The 23,789-nt window shown below is 40.9% G+C and overlaps 4 protein-coding genes across 5 annotated transcripts in view; 3 read left to right on the top strand and 1 right to left on the bottom strand.

Moving 5' to 3' along the window:
* The first annotated feature begins 6 nt into the window (after nucleotides 1-6).
* On the top strand, nucleotides 7-6,617 carry LOC134186405 (actin-binding protein WASF3-like). Its single transcript, XM_062654373.1, has 3 exons — nucleotides 7-552; nucleotides 3,657-3,919; nucleotides 4,470-6,617. Exons 1-3 carry the CDS (start codon nucleotides 279-281, stop codon nucleotides 6,366-6,368), a joined length of 2,436 nt encoding a protein of 811 aa, XP_062510357.1. The 5' UTR covers nucleotides 7-278; the 3' UTR covers nucleotides 6,369-6,617.
* A 1,780-nt stretch (nucleotides 6,618-8,397) lies between these two features.
* On the top strand, nucleotides 8,398-15,800 carry LOC134187239 (actin-binding protein WASF2-like). Its single transcript, XM_062655356.1, has 3 exons — nucleotides 8,398-8,710; nucleotides 14,068-14,336; nucleotides 14,774-15,800. The coding sequence occupies exons 1-3, from the start codon at nucleotides 8,440-8,442 to the stop codon at nucleotides 15,551-15,553; spliced, it is 1,320 nt and encodes a 439-aa protein (XP_062511340.1). The 5' UTR covers nucleotides 8,398-8,439; the 3' UTR covers nucleotides 15,554-15,800.
* LOC134187238 (uncharacterized) lies at nucleotides 15,699-23,114 on the bottom strand. Of its 2 annotated transcripts, XM_062655355.1 has the most exons (10): nucleotides 23,070-23,114; nucleotides 22,281-22,703; nucleotides 19,686-20,001; nucleotides 19,325-19,435; nucleotides 19,186-19,259; nucleotides 17,957-18,063; nucleotides 17,787-17,869; nucleotides 16,204-16,311; nucleotides 15,968-16,083; nucleotides 15,699-15,802 (listed from the first exon to the last, which is right to left on the bottom strand). In XM_062655355.1, the coding sequence occupies exons 2-10, from the start codon at nucleotides 22,652-22,654 to the stop codon at nucleotides 15,739-15,741; spliced, it is 1,353 nt and encodes a 450-aa protein (XP_062511339.1). In that variant the 5' UTR covers nucleotides 22,655-22,703; nucleotides 23,070-23,114; the 3' UTR covers nucleotides 15,699-15,738. The 2 variants fall into 2 exon arrangements, with proteins under 2 accessions (XP_062511339.1, XP_062511338.1); XM_062655354.1 differs by lacking the exon at nucleotides 23,070-23,114 and having other exon boundaries at nucleotides 22,281-22,811.
* Nucleotides 23,115-23,148: 34 nt separating this feature from the next.
* The window catches only part of LOC134187241 (uncharacterized), a 4,554-nt gene continuing 3,913 nt past the window's right edge, over nucleotides 23,149-23,789 (top strand). Inside the window, exons 1-3 of the mRNA XM_062655359.1 lie at nucleotides 23,149-23,265; nucleotides 23,342-23,404; nucleotides 23,615-23,745. Coding sequence (XP_062511343.1) covers nucleotides 23,150-23,265; nucleotides 23,342-23,404; nucleotides 23,615-23,745 — 310 coding nt within the window. The 5' untranslated portion in view covers nucleotide 23,149. The remainder of the gene's footprint in view (nucleotides 23,266-23,341; nucleotides 23,405-23,614; nucleotides 23,746-23,789) is intronic.

Raw genomic sequence — 23,789 nt, forward strand, 5'->3', positions numbered from 1 at the left:
GTAGTTGTATTTCCGTTGTCGTTGTTCTGACTTTTCTGAGGGAGTCCGCAGTCAGCTCGTGCGGTCTGACTGTCGGTGTCAGTTCGACACTCTGCATCGCGCAGGAACGCTTTGTTCGCAGTCAGTCATCGGAGTTTATCACCGCCTCATTGCCATTACACGTTTTACACGCAAATTACGCCGTCAGTCGAGTCCTGCGTGACCGTGCGGCCTTCAAAGCTTCATAGAAATTTATATCAGAGAAGTATTGGTGAGGAGAGGTCGTCAGTGAGTGGACAATGCCTCTGGTGAAGCGACAAATCGAGCCCGTTCACATCGGGCGGAAGAAAATGGACGCGAGAGTTCGGACCAATGAGCTGGAGGCTGTGGCGGTCAACCTGATGGGCGGATTTATGCGCCAGTTGAGCGACCTGGCGCGCCAATCCGACGACCTATTCAACGAGCTGCTGTGGGAGAGCGAGTCGATTACGAGTCGAGCGAACAGCTTGACTCTCCGGCTGAAAGATTTGAGAGAGAGACTCATCGAGATTGAGTGCGACGAGGAGGACGATGGTAAGCAAGGAAGGGGTTGTGGTGAACACGTAGCAGCGGTTTGCATTACACTACGTCGTCGTTTGTTTTTCTAAGCGATTGTGTAAGCACTGCGTGGCAATTTATTCTCGTTTTGGTTTCATACCGCGTCCTGACGCGTCGGAAAGTAGGCTGCAACTGCAACTCCTTGCTCTTCGTTCCTGTGCCCATGCATGTCGTGCGTGGGCCTCGCAACGACATAGCCCAAGGTGAATCACTTTATTTGCATACGCAGCGTCGTTCCGCTTGCGGATGTTGACTGCATTTGCTGAACGGAGCGAGTGGCACTTTCCGGATGTTTTCGCGCTGTTTTGAGGCGCCGTGCCACTCGGAGAGGACTTTCCAGGGTGGAGTGATCATAATTTCGTACCCTGCGACGACCTCCAGTCTTTTGTTCTATTTATTTCGCTCTCTAAATGATTTATAAAGCGGCGGCGACTGGCGGAGATGTCCGTTGCCGTGGCAATGGTTAGGAATGGTTGATTGAGTTTTGGAAGCGGCAGAGTGAGAGACAGAAAGGAAGAGTGAGGCCATAGACGGAAGTATTGAGAAGCCAGCCGACATATAGTTCCTGTGTGTCATTGTAGGTATAGAGATGTTGTTCAAGGGTTGCTTATCTAATAAATAGGCGAAAGGAAGGACGAAAATAGTGGAATAAGTGAAGCCTAGGGTGGAGAGTACGTGCATAATGTAAGAGAGTGTGGTTAGGGAGAGTGAGGCGTGAAGCATCATGTCACATGCTTGACACACCCCACACTAATGGCCCTTTATGGGTCATCAAGTGAACCTGTGACGTGCCAAATATCATTATACAAGGTGATAATGAGATTGACTGTTGAGTCTCTCTGATAGTCCACGTTTTCCACCAACTTTCCCTACAAATTTGACTGCAATTTTGTGGTGTAAGCAAGCTGATAGGCTGGGACTTTACAGTAAAGTGACAAAAGAACAGGCAGACAAACCAGTTGTTATACACATAGGTTTGCATTGCAGTGTGACAAAGTTTGACAAGGTTTGCTTGTTGGCATTTATGCTATAAGTTAAATTCGTTTTGAAATATTTTATGTAGTAGAAATTGAGGTCACCGTTTGGGTAGAAATAGCATGTATATGTATATGCAAACAAGAAAGTCTAGTGTCTTTTATTTGCATGTCAGTCTGTTTGTTTGCATGTCTGTTTGTCTGTCGGTCTGTCTGTCTGTCTGCTTTGTTGTTTGCCTGTTTGTCGGTCGGTCTGTCTGCTTTGTTGTTTGTCTGTATGTCTGTCTGTCTGCTTTGTTGTTTGTCTGTCTGTCTGTCTGTCTGTCTGCTTTGTTGTTTGTCTGTCTGTCTGTCTGCTTTGTTGTCTGTCTGTCTGTCTGTCTGTCTGCTTTGTTGTCTGTTTGTCTGTCTGCTTTGTTGTTAGTCTGTCTGTTTGTCTGTCTGTCTGTCTGTCTGTCTGTTGTCTGTCTGTCTGCTTTGTTGTTTGTCTGTTTGTCTGTCTGCTTTGTTGTTTGTTTGTTTGTCTGTCTGTGTCCAATACATATATTTTCATAAATCAGTACTATTACAAGCTATATGATGATCTAAACTAAATAACTCTAATAACTACTGTCTACACAAACAAAAAGTCTGTCTGTTTGTTTGTTGTCTGTGTGTGTGTCTGTCTGTCTGTCTGTCTGTCTGTATGTCTGTCTGTCTGTCTGTCTGTCTGTTTGCTTCATTGTTTGTTTATCTGCTTCAATGTAAATAGATCACTGCACGTACATATTCTACAATCTAGTTAACCGTTTTGAAAATTATATTTGATATCTCATGCACAACTACAATGTCTATGGGTGTACAATGTAACATGAGTCTATAGATCAGTATGTAGTGTTTTTGCCACAATGGCAAGGAACTCACCATCTAAACAAGCAACACTTTTCTCAGAACTGTTTGGCCATTATTGTTGTATTTTCTTGGAAGCAAAGCATTGCTTAAGGAGTGTGTAATCAATGTTGGTAGAGAAACTGACCACCTAGTGATTCCCAGTAGCTACACCATTGGTGGGGCATTATTGTATACACAAGGTGTTATGTGGCTGACAGTGGGATCTGATTTATAGATTGAATTTATGGTGTTTTTTGAATTTACTTTGGTTCATTCGTTATTGTTTGGTAACTTGTTTGTTGTATTGAGTTGTAATGATATTGTGGTGTGTACTGTACTGTACTGCAGCGTTTGCTGATGTTTGTTGTGTATGTGGAAACTGTGTAGTAATGGCATGATGCAGTGTCAGTAGTGGTAGTTGTCGGTGTCTTTATTGGTCTGTCGCTGTCTGTTTGTCTGTCTATCTGTCTGTCTCTGTGTCTGTCTGTTTGTCTCTATGTCTGTCTGTTTGTCTGTGTATATGTTTGTCTGTCTCTGTATGTCTCTCTGTCTGTGTGTTTGTCTGTATATCTGTTGGTTTGTCTGTCTATCTGTCGGTTTGTCTGTCTCTGTCTGTCTATGTCTGTCTGTCTATTTGCCTGTGTCTATTTGTCTGTCTGTCTGTCTGTCTGTCTGTCTATCTGTCAGTTTGTTTGTCTCTGTGTCTGTCTGTTTGTCTATCTGTCGGTTTGTCTGTCTATGTCTGTCTGTCTATCTGTTGGTCTGTTTGTCTCTGTGTCTGTCTGTTTGTCTATCTGTCGGTTTGTCTGTCTCTGTCTGTCTATGTCTGTCTGTCTATTTGTTTGTGTGTCTATTTGTTTGTCTGTCTGTCTGTCGGTTTGTTTGTCTCTGTGTCTGTCTGTTTGTTTCTGTGTTTTTCTGTCTGTCCGTGTTTGTCTGTCTGTCCGTGTTTGTCTGTCTGTCCGTGTTTGTCTGTCTGTCTGTCTCTGTGTTTGTCTGTCTATCTGTCTGTTTGTCTGTCTCTGTGCCTATCTGTCTGTTTGTCTGTTTATATGTCTGTTTGTCTGTTTATATGTCTGTTTGTCTCTGTGTTTGTGTGTCTGTGTGTTTGTGTATGTGTTTATTACTGTTTGGCAGTTGCTTCAGTGTCTACACACAAACCATTATGAATACAGATCGTGTCTGTCCACACGAATCACTTGCCTCTAATCACTCAGTTTGTTTCGATTTCAACAGATTACGAAGACATGTTTGCCAGCGATCACTTCAAAAGCAGACAGAAACCCATTCAGCAGCTTTTCACAGCAGACTCTCGACCTCTAGTTGTCCAGGAATCGTATCTTGAATCAGACCCTCCTCCGTCGCTTTGGAAATTCAACGAGTTTCATCCACCGAAAACAAACTGTATGGACCGTTATTCATATCCTCGATATTTCTTCGAGTTATGGGCGCAGGGCGAGCTACAGAAGCAAACAGCAAGGAAGAATGCGAGACGAAAGGTAATGCTTGACTTGGTTGTTTGTGTTGTGATTGTGCTAGTTTGTATGATAGCATGTTGACTTGTTGGACAATAGTATTTGTGCAGCATGAGTGTTGCCGAAATTTAATCTGTTTGGATTGCAATCTGTTGAGTGTTTTTAGTGGAAACAGTACTGTAAACATGAATGAACGTAAACATGACTTGTGTATTGTTGTTGCTGCAAGCTTACTCTGTCAGTCGTTTGAGCTTGTGGTTTATTGCAGTGAAGTTCTGCTTTGTGTTTTGTTTATTTAAGAGTGGTGAATGTGTACTTACTGCACACACACACACACACACACACACACACACACACACACACACACACACACACACACACACACACACACACACACACACACAATGTTAGTCAGTGGTGTGTACAGTGTAGTTTGCAGTGCACTGTGCGGATGAGATAGTAATAATAATCGAATAATGTATTGATTATATAGTTGGAAGGACGAATCATTGATATATTAATAGAGACTTTGGCAATTACGACGTTCAACCTGTGTGTGTGTGTGTTATTCTAGACGAACTCAAGAAATAAAACGTTTTCTGAGTTTTCCCGGACGTGGACTAAAACGGATGTACAACGTGTGAAAGTTAAGACATACGACAGATTAGGTCAAGAGTTTGCAAGCGATTCGAGATTCGGTTCAAGTAACGATCTGATCCGCAGCCATCTGACTATAGCCAGCGGTGACTCGGGCTTCCAGACGGGCAGCGAGTCGGATCTACGGAGCATCGGAATGTCTCAACAAGACAACACATTGAGATATCGCACGATGAGTGTAACGGGCATTGGCTCAGCGGATCTTTTTGGAAAGAAAGACAAACGGTCAGGAACTTTGTCTCGATTGTTTAGCCGTAAGAAGAGCGCCAAGTCAATGGCGGCGAAAGAACGAGCCGCTCTACGAGACCTTTTTGATCTTGAGTCACAGCAGGCTGGTAGTCAAGAGTCACTCCAACAGGCGACAGCTTCAGACGAACGACGATTGTCGACGACTGCGTCTGAGCAGGTCGCCTTTTATACCAACATCAATGAAGTAAGGCCACGTAGTGTTTCTGATGCTACAGCATTGCAGCACCCGTTGCCATACGAACACACGAAACGAATGCGGATGAGTCAGACGAATCACCTGTCTACCCAGCAACGAAACATTGTTCATCATCGACAGCAGTCGTCACCATCGGTTGCTCAAACGGCATCATATGCTCGGTCGGTGAAGAAGAATGGGATATCTACGATGGCGACGCACGGTTCACGTGCAGGCATACAACGAGAAGCGAGTCCTATTTATGAGGTTCCGCCTACAAATGATAAGTTGGACGTGATCAGAGAGAACATGATGAATGGTGACGATTTCGGTCAACTCAATATGTCGCTTAGTAGTCAAGTAGAGCAGCTGCTCAGGTCTCGGAGTGACAAACCAAACAGTAACCAGTTGTCCATCCAGAACAGCATCGATCGAAGGTCAGACGTCTCGAGTAGCACGTCCGGCATTGAGAGCGATATTCAGTCGTCTGCATCTTCGACGTCATCGGGAACACTACAGAAACAACTGAGTGAACACCCGCTGTTGAGGAAGACGTTGAGCCAAATGGATACTCGCAGTCAGTCGAGTAGTGTGCATTCGAGTCCTCTCGTTCCTCGGTGTCACTCGATGAAAGAGATGCCACGAGAGCCGCTATACGATGCAGTAGCATCGGACGACGTGGTTGCAAAGCATGACAACACATCCGGCTATTCAGAGCCTCAGCTACCAAGCCCAGCCACTCTACATACAGCAGTGAACAAACCAAAAAAGAAACCGTCCCAGTCTCGAGAGAGGAAGTCGTCAGACAGGGCATCTTCAGATAGGAAGTTGTCAGACAGGGCATCTTCAGATAGGAAGTCGTCAGGCAGTATTCATCTTCCTCACCAGAAGTCAATTGACAGTGCAGCAGGCGAAGTAATCGCCGTGCACGTTGAGAACAACGACGTCTATTATGCCAGACATGATAGGAAAAAATCCTTGACCCATAGTGAGTCGACCGAGATCGACCCCACTCACTCTCCTAGTTCTTTATTCATTTCTCAACCGTCGACCGTTGTGGCTGTTCAAGTGCCGGTTACAAGCTTTAGTTCCAGCGCGACAAGAAAGTCGACGTCCGACGAAAGACGGGATTCTCTTCGTCCACCAGGCGTGCGTGCAAACTTTGACTTATTGGCCGCAATTCGTAAGGGAAAGCAGCTGCGTAATGTGGACAGAGAGCAGCACCAGAGAGAAGTAGCGGCGAAACGCTCAGTCGGACCAATGGGTTTCACCGCACTCGACGTGGCATCTATTTTAGCAAGACGAGTAGCAATAGAGGATGAAGAGGACAGACGTTCGAATACATCGGCGTCGACCGGAGATAACCTGGACAGCGACGGTGATTGGGATTAATCATAATCGAGGCTTGACGGATTTTCAGTCGAATAACTATGAAGAGGACGAGTAGCTATTACTAATGTGGAGACTATTTCCGTAGTGAAGCCCGGATGAAGGCGTTTTAGTCCTATTTTGTAGTTGTGTGGACATGGACCGATCACGTGATGAAATGCAAACAGATTATTGTATACTGCACAGTAGTTTTGCAAAACTGTGTGAAGATATATGCACAATAATTGCTATTATTGATGACGATATTTGAAAGAGATTGTCCATGCAGTTTGTGCCTCACTGCCTGCCTGCTTGCCTGTGTCGTGGAGCATATTTATTTGGTAGAATGTATGGATTGTGGATGAATGTGGTGTGTGTGTGTGTGTGTGTGTGTGTGTGTGTGTGTGTGTGTGTGTGTGTGTGTGTGTGTGTGTGTGTGTGTGTGTGTGTGTGTGTGTGTGTGTGTGTGTGTGTGTACACCTGTTTGTGTGTGTGTGTGTACACCTGTTTGTGTGTGTGTGTGTACACCTGTTTGTCTGTGTGTGTCTTAGAACTACTAGAACTGACAGAACTAGAGGCTAAATCGAATGCTAATTCTTCTTTCAGAATCGTACGTGTACTAAGCACGAGCATGTGCAGATTCAACGTAATGGCAGCAACTGTTGACAAAGTGGCTATCGTTGCAGCAGTTCAGTTCAGTTTCTTGTCCAGACCAATTGACGCCTCAGGACTACTAGAGTAACGTCTTCGCTAGATTCCGGGGACGGTGACTGCTCAATTGAGATGCTAGAAACTCCTAATGGTCTCCAATTTTGACTAGAATCTCACTTGAAGTCAGGAACAGGTCGATGGTATAGTAGATGATAATAGGGCGTGGTCATGCCACAAGTTCCAGGTTTAGAGTTCGAACTGTTGGAATCGTTCCGGCAGTTCCGGAACTAGAATTTTAGCAAATCGAACGCAAGTTATCCGTTCACCCCCGTTGATTCTAGTTCTAGACCATAAATCGAACGCGCCCAAAGATCATCACATACGGGATATGCGTTGCAAATGTTGGGTTCCCGTATAAGTTGCAATGTGTACATAATTATTTGTCAATTTTGCTCCTGTGTGCGACGCAGATCGCAAACAATTTCAGACTAGACCGGACAATGGCAAACATGATCGAATTACACAGTTTTGGTGATAAACTCTTTCATAAACGCGTTTGGCCTATCTGATTGGCTCTTCGTCCATTGTCTCATTGCCATGGATAAGCAATCGCAAATAGTGCTCCGTGATTGGCCCAAACTGCAATAGCGTTGATGACGGTTGTTGGATCAAATCTGCTTGAAAGAAACACAATTTTAATGAACATTGATTTCGGTTTCTCTAGTCACCAAAAGAATAGAGTTTGGGTAATTCTAAAGCGTTTTCTAAAGTTTCACAGCCGTACCTAACGTACAAAAAGAGATCCGTGGAGAAGAACAAAATTGGCGCATGGGCCTCCGAGGCTAGCAACTGTTTTTCTAGGTTGCTAGACAATTGTTGACCAAAACAAAAATAGGATATAGTACACGACGTACAAACATTTCATCTCGTTAAGTTTGAGAAATTTTAGTCTTTATTTACAATGTTTTCTAAGCGTGCAAAAGGATGACCACGCCCCCACAACGCTCCAAAACCTGAGCAATCCCTACATACAAGGTACTACCGTACCCTGTGATAATTCAAACATCAAACTATAATACATATCAGCAAAGGACAAAAAACTAAAGTTCGCGAGGTACAAGAAAATACACACATGTGTACACATAGCAGCTAAAAATTAAAATTTGCAACTCAAATATTGAATGGCCGAATCAATTTACCTGCTTGCTTACCTCTCTACTCACCCCGTCAAACCGTAAATACCGCTAATTAGTCAAAATTTACACACTACTGTACTCGCGTAAGACATACGGGCACCTTACCTTCATAAAAATTTACACATGACACGCGTTAAACATATGAGCACCTTATCTTCCATAAAAAATTTACACGTGACGCGCGTTAAACATACGGGTATCTCATCTTTCACAATTTCAGTCACTACGCTTGATTTCTGCATTGCGGGATGCCGCTCGTCAAGCGACAGCTCGAACCCGTCTTCATCAGCCGCGGGCGACTCGACAAGAAGGTGAAGAACGAGCTCGAGGGCATAACGGTGAATACCCTCGCAGGCGTCATCCGCCAGTTGAGCAGTCTCGCCAAACACTCGGAAAATCTCTTCTCCGAGCTGTCGAACGAGTGCAACGCCTACTCGCAGCGTCATGTGACATTAACGGGCCGCGTCGAAGGTCTCGTCGTGCACGTCAAGAGTCTGAGAGTGTCGGAAAGCAAACAGGGTAAGGAGATGGGCACGCCCACGCGCTTGGAACGTGTATGCGTGACGACAGTGGTGTTGAGGAAAGGGTTTACACATAGAGAGGCTGTTGTTTGTTATTCGTGCAGCGCTTGTGAACGGTGGTAGGTGGTTGTATTGCGCGCATGCGCAGTTTGTATGTGTTAATTTTTGTGATTTAATTTTTGTAATTTAATTTAATACGCCCTTTTTGAGTACTTAAATGTTTAAACTTTATAAGGGTTAATTAATATACTTTGTTAATATTAATTAGTTTTGCTATTTTGCAAATTAAATAAAATTTTGTTAATATTAATTAGTCTTGATAAATTAAAAAGTTTTGTTTATATTAATTAGTCTTGATAAATTAATAAAATTTTGTTAATATTGGTTAGTGCACTATCCGGCCATTCAATTTTTTAATTTTTACTTTGGTTAAAAATTGAAAAGTACATCGTGCATTTCAATTTTTACACCAATTCTTATCCAGAAATTAAAAATTACAAAATTGAAAATTGATTTACTACATATAAGAATCAAAAATACAAAATTGAAATGACAGCTGCTCTTTCTGGCCAAGTATATTCTATCTAGTCTTCAGTGACAGCATTTCGACGTGATAAAGCAATTTGGTGATTGGCACTGTCTCCTTCAAGGTGTACACTCAAGGTGACAATTGACAGACAAACAGCTCAAATAGCTATCATCTACTGGTGATGAAATAGCAGTTAGCTAGTTGTATGGTATATATAGGATTCTCTAGCTGGGGAAGGAAATTCTTGTTTAGTTGAGGTGGCGTAGTTTTGTCGATTATAGACTTTCGCTGGAGGGATTGGTTGTAGCAGACTTGCAGGTGTGTACAAAGCAATTAGGGTTGTGGCACAAGTGTACATAGTAGCAAGCTATCCAGGGTTGGTTTGGAGAGAGTTTTTGTTGAATTAATCGAGCGCCTTGTTCTTGTTGATTAATTAATTGTTACACCTATGGTCAGATCCACCATTTTCTTCAGCGACAACACCTGTACTGTATCCAAGAGATGGTTATCTGAGTGCTGAGTTATACAGTTTAATTATCACTGTTGTGCACTTATTGTGTTCAGTAATTTGTGCTAAAACAAGCTAATCGGCTTAGTGCTTAAGGCAATGGCAGGTGAACTGTACTATGCTTAATTAAGTTAAACCTGAGCCATAATTCTAATCGCTTTGGCGCAAGTTCAGGTGCACCTTTTCTATACCTGCAAGTGTGTTACAAACTGAATCTCTCTACTAGTGTAAGTGTGTACAACCAACAAATTAGAGACGCCACATCAGCTGAACAAAAAAATTCGCTTCCTTATAGAATCCTAGATCATTACTGCTCACCCCTATTCATCAGCCTGTTACTTGAGATTATCACCTAAAGTGTACACCTTGAAGGAGACAGTGCCAACAATCAAATTGCTTTAGCACGTCTAGGTACTGTCACTGAAGACTACAGGGCTTGAAAAATAGGTCATTAAGTCGTCATTTGGCGAGTTAAATTTTACAGCTGGTGACTAGCGTTGTAGTCTAGGTCATCAAATGACGACTATAGCAGATTGATCAAGGCTAGTTTGTAATGGCTTTCTCAGTATGCAGGTGGATAGCTGTACTGTACTGAAACATGCACCGTTTTGCGGTTGACGCTCGCATTGAGACATTTGTCGTACAATGACATGTACGCGTAGTAAATTATTACGCCAACAGCATACATTGACAAACTGCTCATATGAAACGGGGAGTGCGAGAACCATCTCAGGATTCCAACAGAGTACAGGCATGAAGTTTATGACCAGGGAGCACGTGAGGAAGCGGAGACAATGGTAAATCCTGTAGGTCTAAATAGGGTAGATACGATTTTAGTAGCAAGAAACGGACAACTTCCGCACGGACAACTTCTGCATGGACAACTTCCGCATGGACAACTTCCGCAATGTGATATGTGGAAGTCTGGTTGAAACCCCGCCTTGTTTTGACAAAGAGAGGTGAGGTGGTATGCGTTTAATCACTAATTCAATTAGCCATCACTATTGCAAAGATGTCTTAGCTCTGTCTAGTGTAACACGTCGTATCCATTGGCTCAGCAGTAATGTGTTGGATACGCTTGGTTGCATGCCATTGTGAAGTATGGAATACTGCATGTTTTACTACACTCGTACCCAGTCCTCTCCTCGCGCACGCTCTAAAATGTCAGTATACCACTAAACACTATGATTGATATCAATATGACATCTTAGACTAAAAGTTTGACGACATAAAATTTTTGGAAACTCGTCAAACGACGACAACTAGTTGGACCAATTTTTGAGCCCTGAGACTAGATAGAATATACTTGGCCGGAAAGTGCAGCTTCCATTTCAATTTTGTATGTTTGATTTTCTTATATGTAGTAAATCAATTTTCTATTTGTAATTTTTAATTTTTGGATAAAAATTGGTCCAAAAATTAAAATGCATGATTTACTTTTTAATTTTTAGTTAACCAAACTAAGAAAATTGAATGGTCAGATAGTGCACTGACCAATATTAATTAGTCTTGATAAACTAATATATTTTGTTCAGCTATGAGCCTATAACAAAAGGGACTTTGTAAAAGTCACGAGACTTGGCGAGTAGCGTACTCTAAACGTATAGGGCTAAACCGACTTCTGGTCTGGGGACTATGTGTCTGGCTGGCTGGCTGGTTATGTCTGTCACGCTACAGGAATGTGCCATGCCTCCTTAGTGTGGCCCAATCACGAAGCATTAATTCCTTTATGTCGTACGTGGCAACCAAAGACAATGGACGAACAGCCAACCGTAGGCGCGAAACTTCCTTGAGAGAGTTTTCTCACCAGAACAGTGTAATTCATGTTTGCGATTGCTAGGACCTGTCGGACATAGACGACTGAACTCACCAGTCTGCAACTGCTGACCCAAAATCGATCGCTTTCTTGGCTTTTACGATATTTATACGGGAATCTAACATGATGTAACCAGTAGAGATTTTATGTCCCGTATACGATGACTCTACTTACGACTACAGACTATTTACGGACTTTGCGGTCACGCGAAACGACAGTTGCTATGTAGGATTTTAAATACATTTTACAAGTAGCACATCTAGAAAGAAAATAGCGTGTGTATTCGTAATTCTTCGCGACAATGACTCCTCTTAGCGTATGTGGCGTTCAGGACTTTGAAGGCTCATAGCTGTAGAAGCGACGGTGTAAACACAGCTTCAATTACTAGTTAATAGCAACTAACTTTGATAGACTGATAACATTGCTAATAAGTTAGTGATGACACAGTAAATGTCAATACATTCTATCTATATTATATTTTAATGTAGTTTTGATAGATTGATGAGTGCTAAAAAGTTAGTGACCATTTTTATAAAATTAGCAATAAATAATATATAATAAAGCTAATTAAAGGTGTCCGCTCACTAATTTACGTACAGACACACTCACACAAACTTGAAATCGTGCCTTTATCCACACATTTACCATTCACCAATTTGAGATAGCTTGATGTTTGACAAAACAATTTCGCGATCTTTTTTCTTGTTGCACGTGACCCGAAAATGGGTGTGGAACATCGAAGCCAGTAGCTATCATGCAGGATAGATGCACGATCTGTATTGTCGGTGGCGTCCGGCACTTCTACGTGGCTACTTTCATGCTTTGAGTTTCGGATGCCATCACAATAGTACGATAATGGTCTGGTTTCCACTTATTTCCACGTCACGTGCAACAAGAAAACGATCGATACAGTGGTTTGTCATTTAACGGCAAGCTATTTCAAGATGGTAAATGGTAAATGTGTAGATAAGGAACCTAACACACTTGTTGTTAGCTTTATCGAAATGTCAAGTACGAGGAGGGAAACTGCCGTGGTAGACAAGAACATGATTGGCCTTTCTCTTTGACTGTATGTCATGGAATGTGGTGCACCCTAAGATGTTCGCGTGCTCTGCTTTGTTATGACACAACGTGGCACGTTTTCAAGTTTGCATGGGTGTGTCTGCACGTGCGTGGTGAATTGTGAGCGGGCACCTTTAAGATTAATTTTCTTATTAATCTGCACAATAGCAAACTATCAAGACCAATTAATATTAATTTTTTTATAAATTTATCAAGACTAATTAATATTAATTTATTAAGACTAATGCAGCTATGAGCCTATAAGAAAAGGGACTTTGTAAAATTCACGAGACTTGGTGAGTAGCATACTCTAAACGTATAGGGCTAAACCGACTTCCGGTCTGGGGACTATGTGTCTGTCTGGTTATGTCTGTCACGCTACAGGAATGTGCCACGTCTCCTTAGTGTGGCCCAATCACGAAGCATTAATTCCTTTATGTCGTACGTGGCAACCAGAGACAATAGGCGAACAGCCAATCGTACCCGTGAAACTTCCTTGAGAGAGTTTTCTCACCAGAACAGTGTAATTCATGTTTGCGATTACTAGCAGCTGTCGGACATAAACAAGAGAACTCACCTGTCTGCAACTGCTGACCCAAAATCGATCGCTTTCTTTGTTTTACGATAGTTATACGGGAATCTAATATTACGTAACCATGAGAGATGCTATGTCCCGTATACGATAACTCTACTTGCGACTACTGACTATTTACGGACTTTGCGGTTACGCGAAACGACAGTCGCTATGTAGGATTTTAAATACATTTTACAAGTAGCACGTCTAGAAAGAAAATAGCGTGTATATTCGTAAAAATTATTCTTCGCAACAATTACTGCTAGCGTACGCGGTGTTCAGGACTTTGAAGGCTCATAGCTGTAGAAGCGACGGTGTAAACACAGCTTCAATTACTAGTTGAAAGCTACGAGTCAAAGGGACGGGACGTTGAAGAAGTCACGTGACTTGCGAGGAGTGGTATACTAACAGGGTTCTATTTGCCCCAAATCTCTGGCTGGCTGACTATGTATGCCAAAAAATGAGCATATATGGGTGTCACGCTTCAGGAATGTATGGTATGCAAGCGAGTGACCAATCACAACGCATTAGTCTTCTTTGTGTCGCACGCGGCAACGAGGGACAATGGCCGGGCAGCCAATCACTACGTGCTCTTTGACATGAGAGAACATCTAGTTAATATTAATTTTTTTATTAATTTATTAGAACTAATTAATATTAACTTTTTTGTAATTTATCAAGACTAATTATAATATTTACAAAAATTATTAATTTACAAAATAGCAAGACTAATTAATATTAACAAAATTTTATTAACATTGGCATGAGAAGTGCACGTGTATGTAGTAACATATGATGATACCTTGTATGCAAATTTAATGTATTACAATAAATAAATTAGACTAACTTTCACTCCCATGGTATAGTGAGTACTGACCAGTTGGCAACTGTCAAGCACTTCCAGAGTAGCCGTCCGGCCGACCATCATGTTCTGTCTCGGGAATCTCTGCCGGTGGCATTACAGGAATTGTATGATACATCGTGCGTGCCTCCGCCTGCTCTACAGAAGATGAACCACTTGAGGAATGACAATCGGGACGCGTTGAAGTTTTATACCGATCCAAATCATTTCTTTGAGCAGTGGAGTGCTGAGATGAGGAAACAAGTGGAACAAGCTCATAAGAAGAAGAAGAGGGTAGTGGGTGTATGTATGTCTTGATCTGTTTACTTGTCTGTCTGTCTGTCTGTCTGTATATTTGTATGTTCATCTGTTTGTGCATAAGTCTGTCTATCTGTTGTCCATCTGTTGTCTGTGAGTCTGTTCGTCTGTATGTAGTATGCATGTCCATAAGTCTGTCTACCTGTCTGTATGTATGTCCATCTTTCTCTGTCTGTATGTCTATCTGTCTCTGTCTGTATATCTGTATGTCCATAAGTCTGTCTATCTGTCTTTCTGTCTGTGTGTATGTATGTCAGAGGTCCGTCTGTATGTATGTCCATCTGTCTGTCTGTCTGTCCATCTGTTTGTCTGTATGTCTGTCTTTGCTTGTGTTCACTGTACATACCATTTGTGCATGCAACATTTTCCTCTCTAATCTCCACCTTCACACAAGACTTCCTATATTTCCACAGGGACACGTGAAGAGACGCAGGGACGGTCAAGAAGCCAAGAAAGTTCGAGCCGTAAAGAAAAAGGAATTTGCCGGTGTCGACAAAGAATTACGAGACGATCCCATTCAACCATTACCAAACGGCATTCCACACACACTACAAGCCCAAAACAGCTCACAATCTCTCGGCAAACCGTCCGAGCCTCCACCACCACCTCCTGTTGCCAGCTATTCCAAACCATCCAACCCACCACTGGCACCCCCACCACCACCCCCTGGAGGACAAACCTCGTCGCCTCTACGTAAGCCCAACGTTCCACCTCCACCCCCTCCCTTGGGTGCCCCTGCTCCCCCTCCTCCACCACCACCACCATCCGGTCCACCATCATTTGCTCCACCTCCACCACCCACCGCAGGCATTCCTCAAGCACCCCTAATGGGACCCCCCTCGGCACCACCTCCACCACCCCCAGGTGTACCTCTACCAACAGTAGTAGCACCACCACCACCGCCAGTCGGTCCTTCAGCTCCTGCTCCACCGCCCTTGAGTCCACCTCCACCACCCGTGGCAAACATTCCACCAGTTACCGAGTCACCAGACCCTCGGGGAGGCCTCCTTGCTGCACTTCAGAATCGTAAGATTCTTAGGAAGGTGGAGGTGGTCGAGAACAAGAACAAAAGCCAAACGGTCGGCGGCGACGTGGCGGCGATATTGGCACGACGTATAGCGATCGAAATGGATGAATCAGAGTCGGACGATGACGACAGCGTATGGAGTGACGATGAAGAGTGGGAAGACTGAGATCGGCCATTAGGATGTGATTGACATTTTAGCATGATAACATTGACTTATTGATTTGTATATAAATGATTCGTGCTTTTTGCAGAGATCGTGATGTCAGTGAATATTGCGATGCATCGATTGACTCGTAAGCCGTTTGTTGTTGGTTTATTATGTGAATCATTGTAGATGTAGTAGCATTGTTGCTAAAGTTGGTCTTTTTTGGGTACTTTTTTGACTCTGAAAGCGTTGACTTTCTTCCACAGCATTCTGTAGTGCGAAATGAAATGAATTTGATACGCACGCAGACACACACACACACACACACACACACACACACACACACACACACACACACACACACACACACACACACACACCATACACGTGGACACGGGGACACACACACACACACCCACCCACACACACACACACTTCACGTCTCTCTGTGATGCATCCGTAGCTTCTACTGCATCTTCAAGTTCGGCCTCAGTCTCAATGATTTCCTTCTGTAGCAAGTCATTACGTTTCACCAGTTGCTGGATATTGGACTACGTATCAAACACAAAATACAGCATCACCTAACATCATGCATTCGTGCTGTATGTATGTATGTATGTATGGATGGATGGATGGATCAAATTTGTTAATAAATCTCATTTGCCACGTACACTTGTGTCTCTAATGCATTGCTCTAAACGCTGGCATTCGAGAATGGGGACCATCTCATTTCTTTGTTTCAGTCTAATTGCTTCACGTGTTTCCAGCTGATGATGAATCTGTGACAGATGTAATGAGATTTTATGACAATTATGATACACAATGGTCCTGCTGTTATGATATGATCATAGACGAAAAGAGCGTGTGTGTGTGTGTGTGTGTGTGGTGTGTATTGACAGAGACAGACTGACCGACTACCAGACAAACAGACAGAATTACCAGGTGGCATAATTGCCACTGTAACCCCACTGGTAATGGAGCATTTTGGAGCTTGGGGGATTGATGGGTGGAAACTCCTGTGCAAATTATCAAAGAAGTCATCGGACAAAATGGGACGACCGAACGCTGCGGAGTTTATTGACTTCTGGTCCAAACGCTTTTCTATTCAGCTCCAGTAGTGTAATGCTAGAGTCATCTCTAAAAAGCTATCTTCGCTGTCTGAAGACAACAGATGTGATCTCTTTGCCACCCAGTACTTCAGCCACTAGCTGGTACTGGAGGCTTTGCTTGTACACTGTAGCTTTTAAGTGTAGTCCTCATTTTGTTTTACACGAGTTTCAATTTTAGCTTAGTTTAGTTGATGAACACTAGTAGTAGTTGGACAGTACATAGTACCCTGCATTGCAAAATGTATCATAGATAAAAATTCAAATATATGTGATTGACAGACAGACAGACAGACAGACAGACACAGATTGTTTTACTTGTCATAAATCCTATTTGTACAGGACCAAAGCTTTATATATAGACCAGTCCAACTCTGCCCGACAGAAAGACAGACAACATAACACCCGGCCACACACACACACACACACAATACACACAACACACACACACACACACACACACACACAGCATGTAAATGGTAAATGGTGTCCCTTTGTCTTGCAGAGTTGGACTGGTTTATTAAGGCTTAATGCACTATATAGCCTTGGTTCTGTACAAGTAAAGAATTTATGACAAATAGAACAATCTGTCTGTCTGTCAATTTTTGTTTTTGTCTGTCTGTCAACTTTTGTTTTGTCTGTCTGTCTGTTTGTCTGTTTGTCAATTATTGTCTGTCTGCCTGTCAATCTTTGTTTTTGTCTGTCTGTTTGTCAATTATTGTCTGTCTGCCTGTCAATCTTTGTTTTTGTCTGTCTGTTTGTCAATTATTGTCTGTCTGCCTGTCAATCTTTGTTTTTGTCTGTCTGTCTGTCTGTCTGTTTGTCAATTATTGTCTGTCTGCCTGTCAATCTTTGTTTTTGTCTGTCTGTCTGTCTGTTTGTCAATTATTGTCTGTCTGCCTGTCAATTTTTGTTTTCGTCTATCTGTCTGTCTGTCTGTCTGTCTGTTTGTCAATTATTGCCTGTCTGCCCATCAATTTTTGTTTTTGTCTGTCTGTCTGTCTGTCAATTATTGTCTGTCTGTCTGTATGTATGTATATACGTCAACATTCCAATCACCACACACAACAAAAAACAGAATAAATCCCCACTCTGCTGTCATTTCACACAACATATTCAAATAACCATCCACCATCTCATGTACGTACCTCATAATGCAAATCTTCTACTTTCTCTCCTAAATCGGGTGGTCCAGTTGACTGCAGCCCCAAGCGTGTCATCACAACTGACGCTGTTGGTTGACCAGGCAACACAAAATGTACATAACAAATAAATAATTAATTAATTAATTAGCAGGCAAAGAATTGGGATGATAAACCTTTCTCTTGTAAGCAGGCAGGATCAGTGGGGCAGTGATAGACATTACTGCTTTTTGGTGTAGAGTGGTGAGGTCTCTTGCCTTGTTGCTGTAGTTCAACACGTAGGCTAAAGATAACGGATACTCAGTGACATACAGAAACATTAATATAAACAAGAGTAGTAAACAAACATGCAGACAAACAAATAAACAAATAAAAAACAAAAATTAACAAACAAATAAATAAATGAATAATCAAACAGACATGCAGACACACAAAGTGTTGTATTTTGTAGGAAATTTTTATGAGCTAATTATTAAAAAGGGTTTGGCATTGTCTGTTTTCGTAGAATCTGTTGATGTGTGGTATATCTGATCAAGAAACAGACAGACAGGCAGACAAACAAATGAAGAGAAAGACAGATAGATGGACAGACATAAAGACAGACAGACAGACAAATATACAGACAAACAAATAAACAGATGGACAGACATAAAGACAGACAGACCGACAGACAAATATACAAACAAACAGGTAAACAAAGGCAGATAAACAAATAAACAATAGAGACACAAACAGACAAATGAATAAACACAGACAGACAGACAGACAGACCTACAACAATCAGACAGACAAACAGACAGACAGATAAACAGACAGACAAACAGACAGACAGAGACAGACAGATAAACAGACAGACAGATAAACAGACAGACAGACAGATAAACAGACAGACAAACAAACAGACAGACAAATAAACAGACAGACAAATAAACAGACAAACAGACAGACAAACAAACAGACATACAGAGAGACAAACAGACATACATACATACAGACAGACAAACAGACAGACAGACAAATAAACAGACAGACAAACAGCCTGACAGACAGACAAACAGACAAATAAACAGACAGACAAACAGACAGAGAAACAGACAGACAGACAGACAGATAAACAGACAGACAGACAGACAGACAAATAAACAGACAGACAAACAGACAGAGAAACAGACAGACAGACAGACAGATAAACAGACAGACAGACAGACAGATAAACAGACAGACAGACAGACAGACACAGCTAAAGACACAGACAAACATATACACAAACAGATTAAAAAGAAAGACATTTCATGCACAGACTGTATCACAAATCTGGCTACATCACATCACACCTCAACTAATACATGTATGCATGTGCAACAGAAACCCATCAACCAACATTCCACATCAACTCTATAGCTACTTTTCATTTCTATCCAGCAGCTCTTTCACTCTTTCTTCCAGTTGTTTTACTTCTCTCTGTGCCCTCCTTATCTCCTAACGACAACACCAATACACCGGACTGCACAGCGACTCAATCAAGCCAACCACACATTACCAACCTCCGACACTGATGGCTCCAACGACGCCTCCTCTAGTTTCCTTTTCAGTTCCATTTGATTTCGTAATGCGAGACGATCAAGTAGATACGAAATGTGATGATCAAACTCAATCTGAATGTTAATTGTCAAGCACATGACAGTGACGTAACCAGACATGTTTGTGTGTTGCCAACAACTAAATTTTTAAAATTAATTAATTAATTATTTTAATTAATTAAATTAATTAATTAATTATTTTAATTAATTAATATGTCGTGCTCAACCAGATCATTCTGTTTGTAAGCACCAAAGGCAACCCCTCTAAAATAAGTAATTAATTAATTATTTATTTATTTAATTAATTAAACAATGATTTATTTACTTGGATTCTTCGAAGCAAAAAGCCAAATGTTTTGCAGTTTTCTGTGATGTCGTCAAGGCAACTTCTGTGTATCTGCAAACGATGGTAACTCAACTGTTGCTGTTTGCTGCTCAAGCTGCACAATCGACGTCGAAATCTCGTCTCAATTTCATCCATATTTCTCGTCCGTCGTAACGCCTGAAATTGGTGTGATCTCGATGATTGCACAATGTGGTCATCAACGTGTCTGCAGTCTCTGTATTGATCGGCCTTCGTCATTCTCGTTGTCTCCAAATAGTTTGAGATTGTGTTCATCTTGTGAGCTAACTCAATACCCCTGTGGTAACCCATTCAATAGATATTTACATAAAAATTTATTAGATTTAATATATATATTAAATAAAATTTATTAGGTTTAATAAAATTAATATATATACATTAAAATAAATTATAAAAAATTAAAATAAATCAAAATTAAATAAAATTTATTAGATTTAATAAATATATAAATTAAATTAAAATAAAATAAATTAAAATAAATTAAAATTAAATAAAATTTATTGGGTTTAATAAATATATAAATTAAAATTATAAAAATATATTAAAATTAAATAAAATTTATTAGGTTTAATAGATATAAATTAAAATTACATAAATTTTTAATTCAGTTTAAAACAAATCACATGTAATAGAATATATAAAATATATAAACATATCAAAAGGATTGGTCTAGAATGCTAAAATAAATTTAAAAAATAAAATTACTAATTTAAAATATATATACTTATATAAATATAAATTCCACTTTAACACAAATTAAAATTAATAAACTAAATAACAAAATATAAAATTAATTTATGAGTTACTATAAAATATATATAAATTAATATTTATGAGTTACTATAATATATATAAAAATTAATATTTATGAGTTACTCAGTGATTTTCCTAACCCCCTTAAAACATGCGTCCTCATCTTGCGCATATTTGGCCCCGCCCTAAAGAGGCGTGGCCTAAGTCGGTACACAGTACGTACTGAGTAGTAAACGTTTTCTACGGCGAATGTAATTGTAATGTATGTATATCAACCACACTTGTAGACAGGTTTCATTATTAAACCAAAATTCAAACGAAGGTCTATACTAATAATACCACTTTGTGACTTTGCTCATCATGTTATAATGTAGTCATACAAATTACGCCTAGATACTGTCCAAGTATTTTAGGCAACTGTAGTTTATATCAAACAAACATGTGGGCATGTTTTACTAGTTTAATATAATTATTAACCAAACTTGTGCAAACAAACTTTTAATAACAGTCTGTAATTATTTTTATCATGTTATGTGGCAGTGAGTGCATCTAGCACTTTGCGCCCAGGGTGCTGTTCAAGTAACCTTCTAGCTTTGTGCTTTTTCCACTTGCAAAATGCACACTCAAAATTAAACTGATACATAGGTGGTCCTTCTAGAGGAATTCGCATCATCAAGCAGTCAATTTTCTCTTCAGACAAACGGTTCCCTAGTTTTAGGATTGCTGACAAGAGAATCCTCTTTCACAGGCAGCATTTGTTACTGGTATGAAAAGTACATCTGTTAACAGTTACTGGAGCAAGCGCTAGACGCAAAGTCAGTTTAGCAGTACGTAAACAGAACACGCCTGATAGTAACCTACGGTCTACCCCATAAGGAAGTGATCATGAGTTATGAGATGGAGGTCACACCAGGTGTGCTCATTAGAGCATGTACATGATGTGACATCATTTAATCTAAATGGTTCCAGTTGCTTTCTGTAGGACTTACAAGATAATTGGATAATGATCATAGCTCCACCCCTTGTATCTTAATCCTCTGTTTCCTTTGTAGGAAGGGCTTACTTTACATAGTAAACGAAAATGCCAGGCTCTGCTATACCAAGATCATTGGGAAGGTCCAACAGGCAGCAGAAATATTGCAGATTTTGAAGTTCAACCATATGGGCAATAGTCTAAAATTGCTGGTGTAATGGCTGAGTTTTAGTAGACAAGAATGCACTTAATAGGATGCGTCCCGCTGTCCGAAATCTGCGTCCCAACCTTCTCAAGTGCGTCCCAGGACGCATCAAATGTATTGTAGGAAAATCACTGGTTACTATAATATATATAAAAATTAATATTTATGAGTTACTATAATATATATAAAAATTAATATTTATGAGTTACTATAAAATATATAGAATAAAATTAATCATATATCATAAAATAATATATAAAGTATATGAAAGCAACATTTTATATAAATAATAAAAGTATATAGAAATTAATATTTTATATCAATTATAAAAATATAAAAGTAGTATTTATATAAATTTATAAAAGTAATATTTTATATCAATTGTAAAATAAAAGTATTTATATAAATTATAAAATTAATATTTTATATCAACTGTAAAAATAAAAGTATTTATATAAATTTATAAAATTAATATTTTATGTCAATTATATAATATAAAATTTTCTTTATTACCTCACTTGACATTTAATGTTGAAAGGTATCATACATAAAAAACTATTTTAAATTTAAAATTTCTAAATATATATTATAAAACATGTAAATTAATATTTAATTAATATTTTACCGTAAGTGCCGAGCAGCTGCTCGTTCATTTGCCTCTGTATCTGTTGTGTGACTGTCTGTTGATTTCAATTTTTCCTTCTGTGAATTCGATGTTGGCTGTTTTGGCCTTCCTTCGTATGAAATCGATTGCACTGTTAATGATTGACGGTTCTGAGCGCTTCTCTCGTCTTTCCTTCGTACTGGATGGTTCATGCAAGGTATGGGAGGTCGCCATCTTGGCAAGCGAATTGCGCTCGATGAGAACTCCCAGGGACTATGGCTTTTGTCTGATGGTTTAAAGAGATGATTCTCGTTGAGGTGGCCCGAACAATAAAGCTTAATATCACGCCGGTGATCGACAGCGGCGCGATCAAGTAGGTCACGAAGTCGAGACATGTTGTTATCCGGGTCTTCATACGTTGCCACGGCAACAGATTTCTGTGAACTTAAATATGTACACGATTAGAGTATTTAGCAATCGATATCTGTTACAATTTGTCTGTTTAGTCGTTTTTAGTATTTGCGCAATTGTTGTCTAACTAATATGCAGTTATTTGAGACATTGTAGCCTCGTATTCCAGACAGCCTGCGCGCTCAATAATTTCTGTTGCACGTGGCCGCCGGCTTTTAATTACCCGCCTACACAATTCACATCGTCATGTCAAATGCGATTAAGAAAATTCGCCTGTCGAAACCGAATTTCTACCAAATTATACGTAAAATCAACGACATACACACACATTGTGTGACAAACTAAGTATATCATATTACCTAGAACATGTACACTGTACCGGTAAGTTATGTTGCATACCCCGTATGTCCGGCTGCCGGAACACATTGTCACCTTATCCGCAACCGCTGAGCTAAGCTCGCTAGCGACGCGTACACGCCATGGAGTCGAACACTGCGCTCGACCTCACGCATTTGAACGAGAACGAGCGCGAAGTCATACTCGCCGTCCTCCGGCGCGACGAAGAATTCGAAAAAAGAGAGAAAGAGCGTGTCAGGTCCGACAGATTAGCGAAGACGAGACAAAAAACAGTGTAGCTTTGCTATTTCCGTTGCTTAATTCGGTCGTTTTAGGCGTCTGAAGGGCACAGTTGAGATACAGAGACGAGCCGGGCATGTCAGTCCGACTACAGAGAGGTGAGTGAATGTGTCTCGTGTCGTCATCGTCTCGTGACGACGTGAGAATGTGGCATTTCGACCGGAAATGTTGGTGTGTGAGTGTGTGTGTGCGTGCGTGCGTGCGTGCGTGCGTGCGTGCGTGTGTGTGTGTGTGTGTGTGTGTGTGTGTGTGTGTGTGTGTGTGTGTGTGTGTGTGTGTTTCGAGGTTTTTTGTGTTCGTTTTGTCAGGGGCTTGATTGCTAAGACGGGGGAGTGGTTTACGAAGAAGTATAGGAGTGTGATTGGAGCGACGCCGTTGGTGAAGATATCTCTGCATTCGGCGAAGTTGTCGTCGTCACGTCGTGGTAGTGAGACGAGCGGTATGTGAAGGGTGTTGTGTGTGTGTGTGTGTGTGTGTGTGTGT

Source organism: Corticium candelabrum, chromosome 11 (genome assembly GCF_963422355.1).
Source record: "Corticium candelabrum chromosome 11, ooCorCand1.1, whole genome shotgun sequence".
NCBI lineage: Eukaryota > Metazoa > Porifera > Homoscleromorpha > Homosclerophorida > Plakinidae > Corticium > Corticium candelabrum.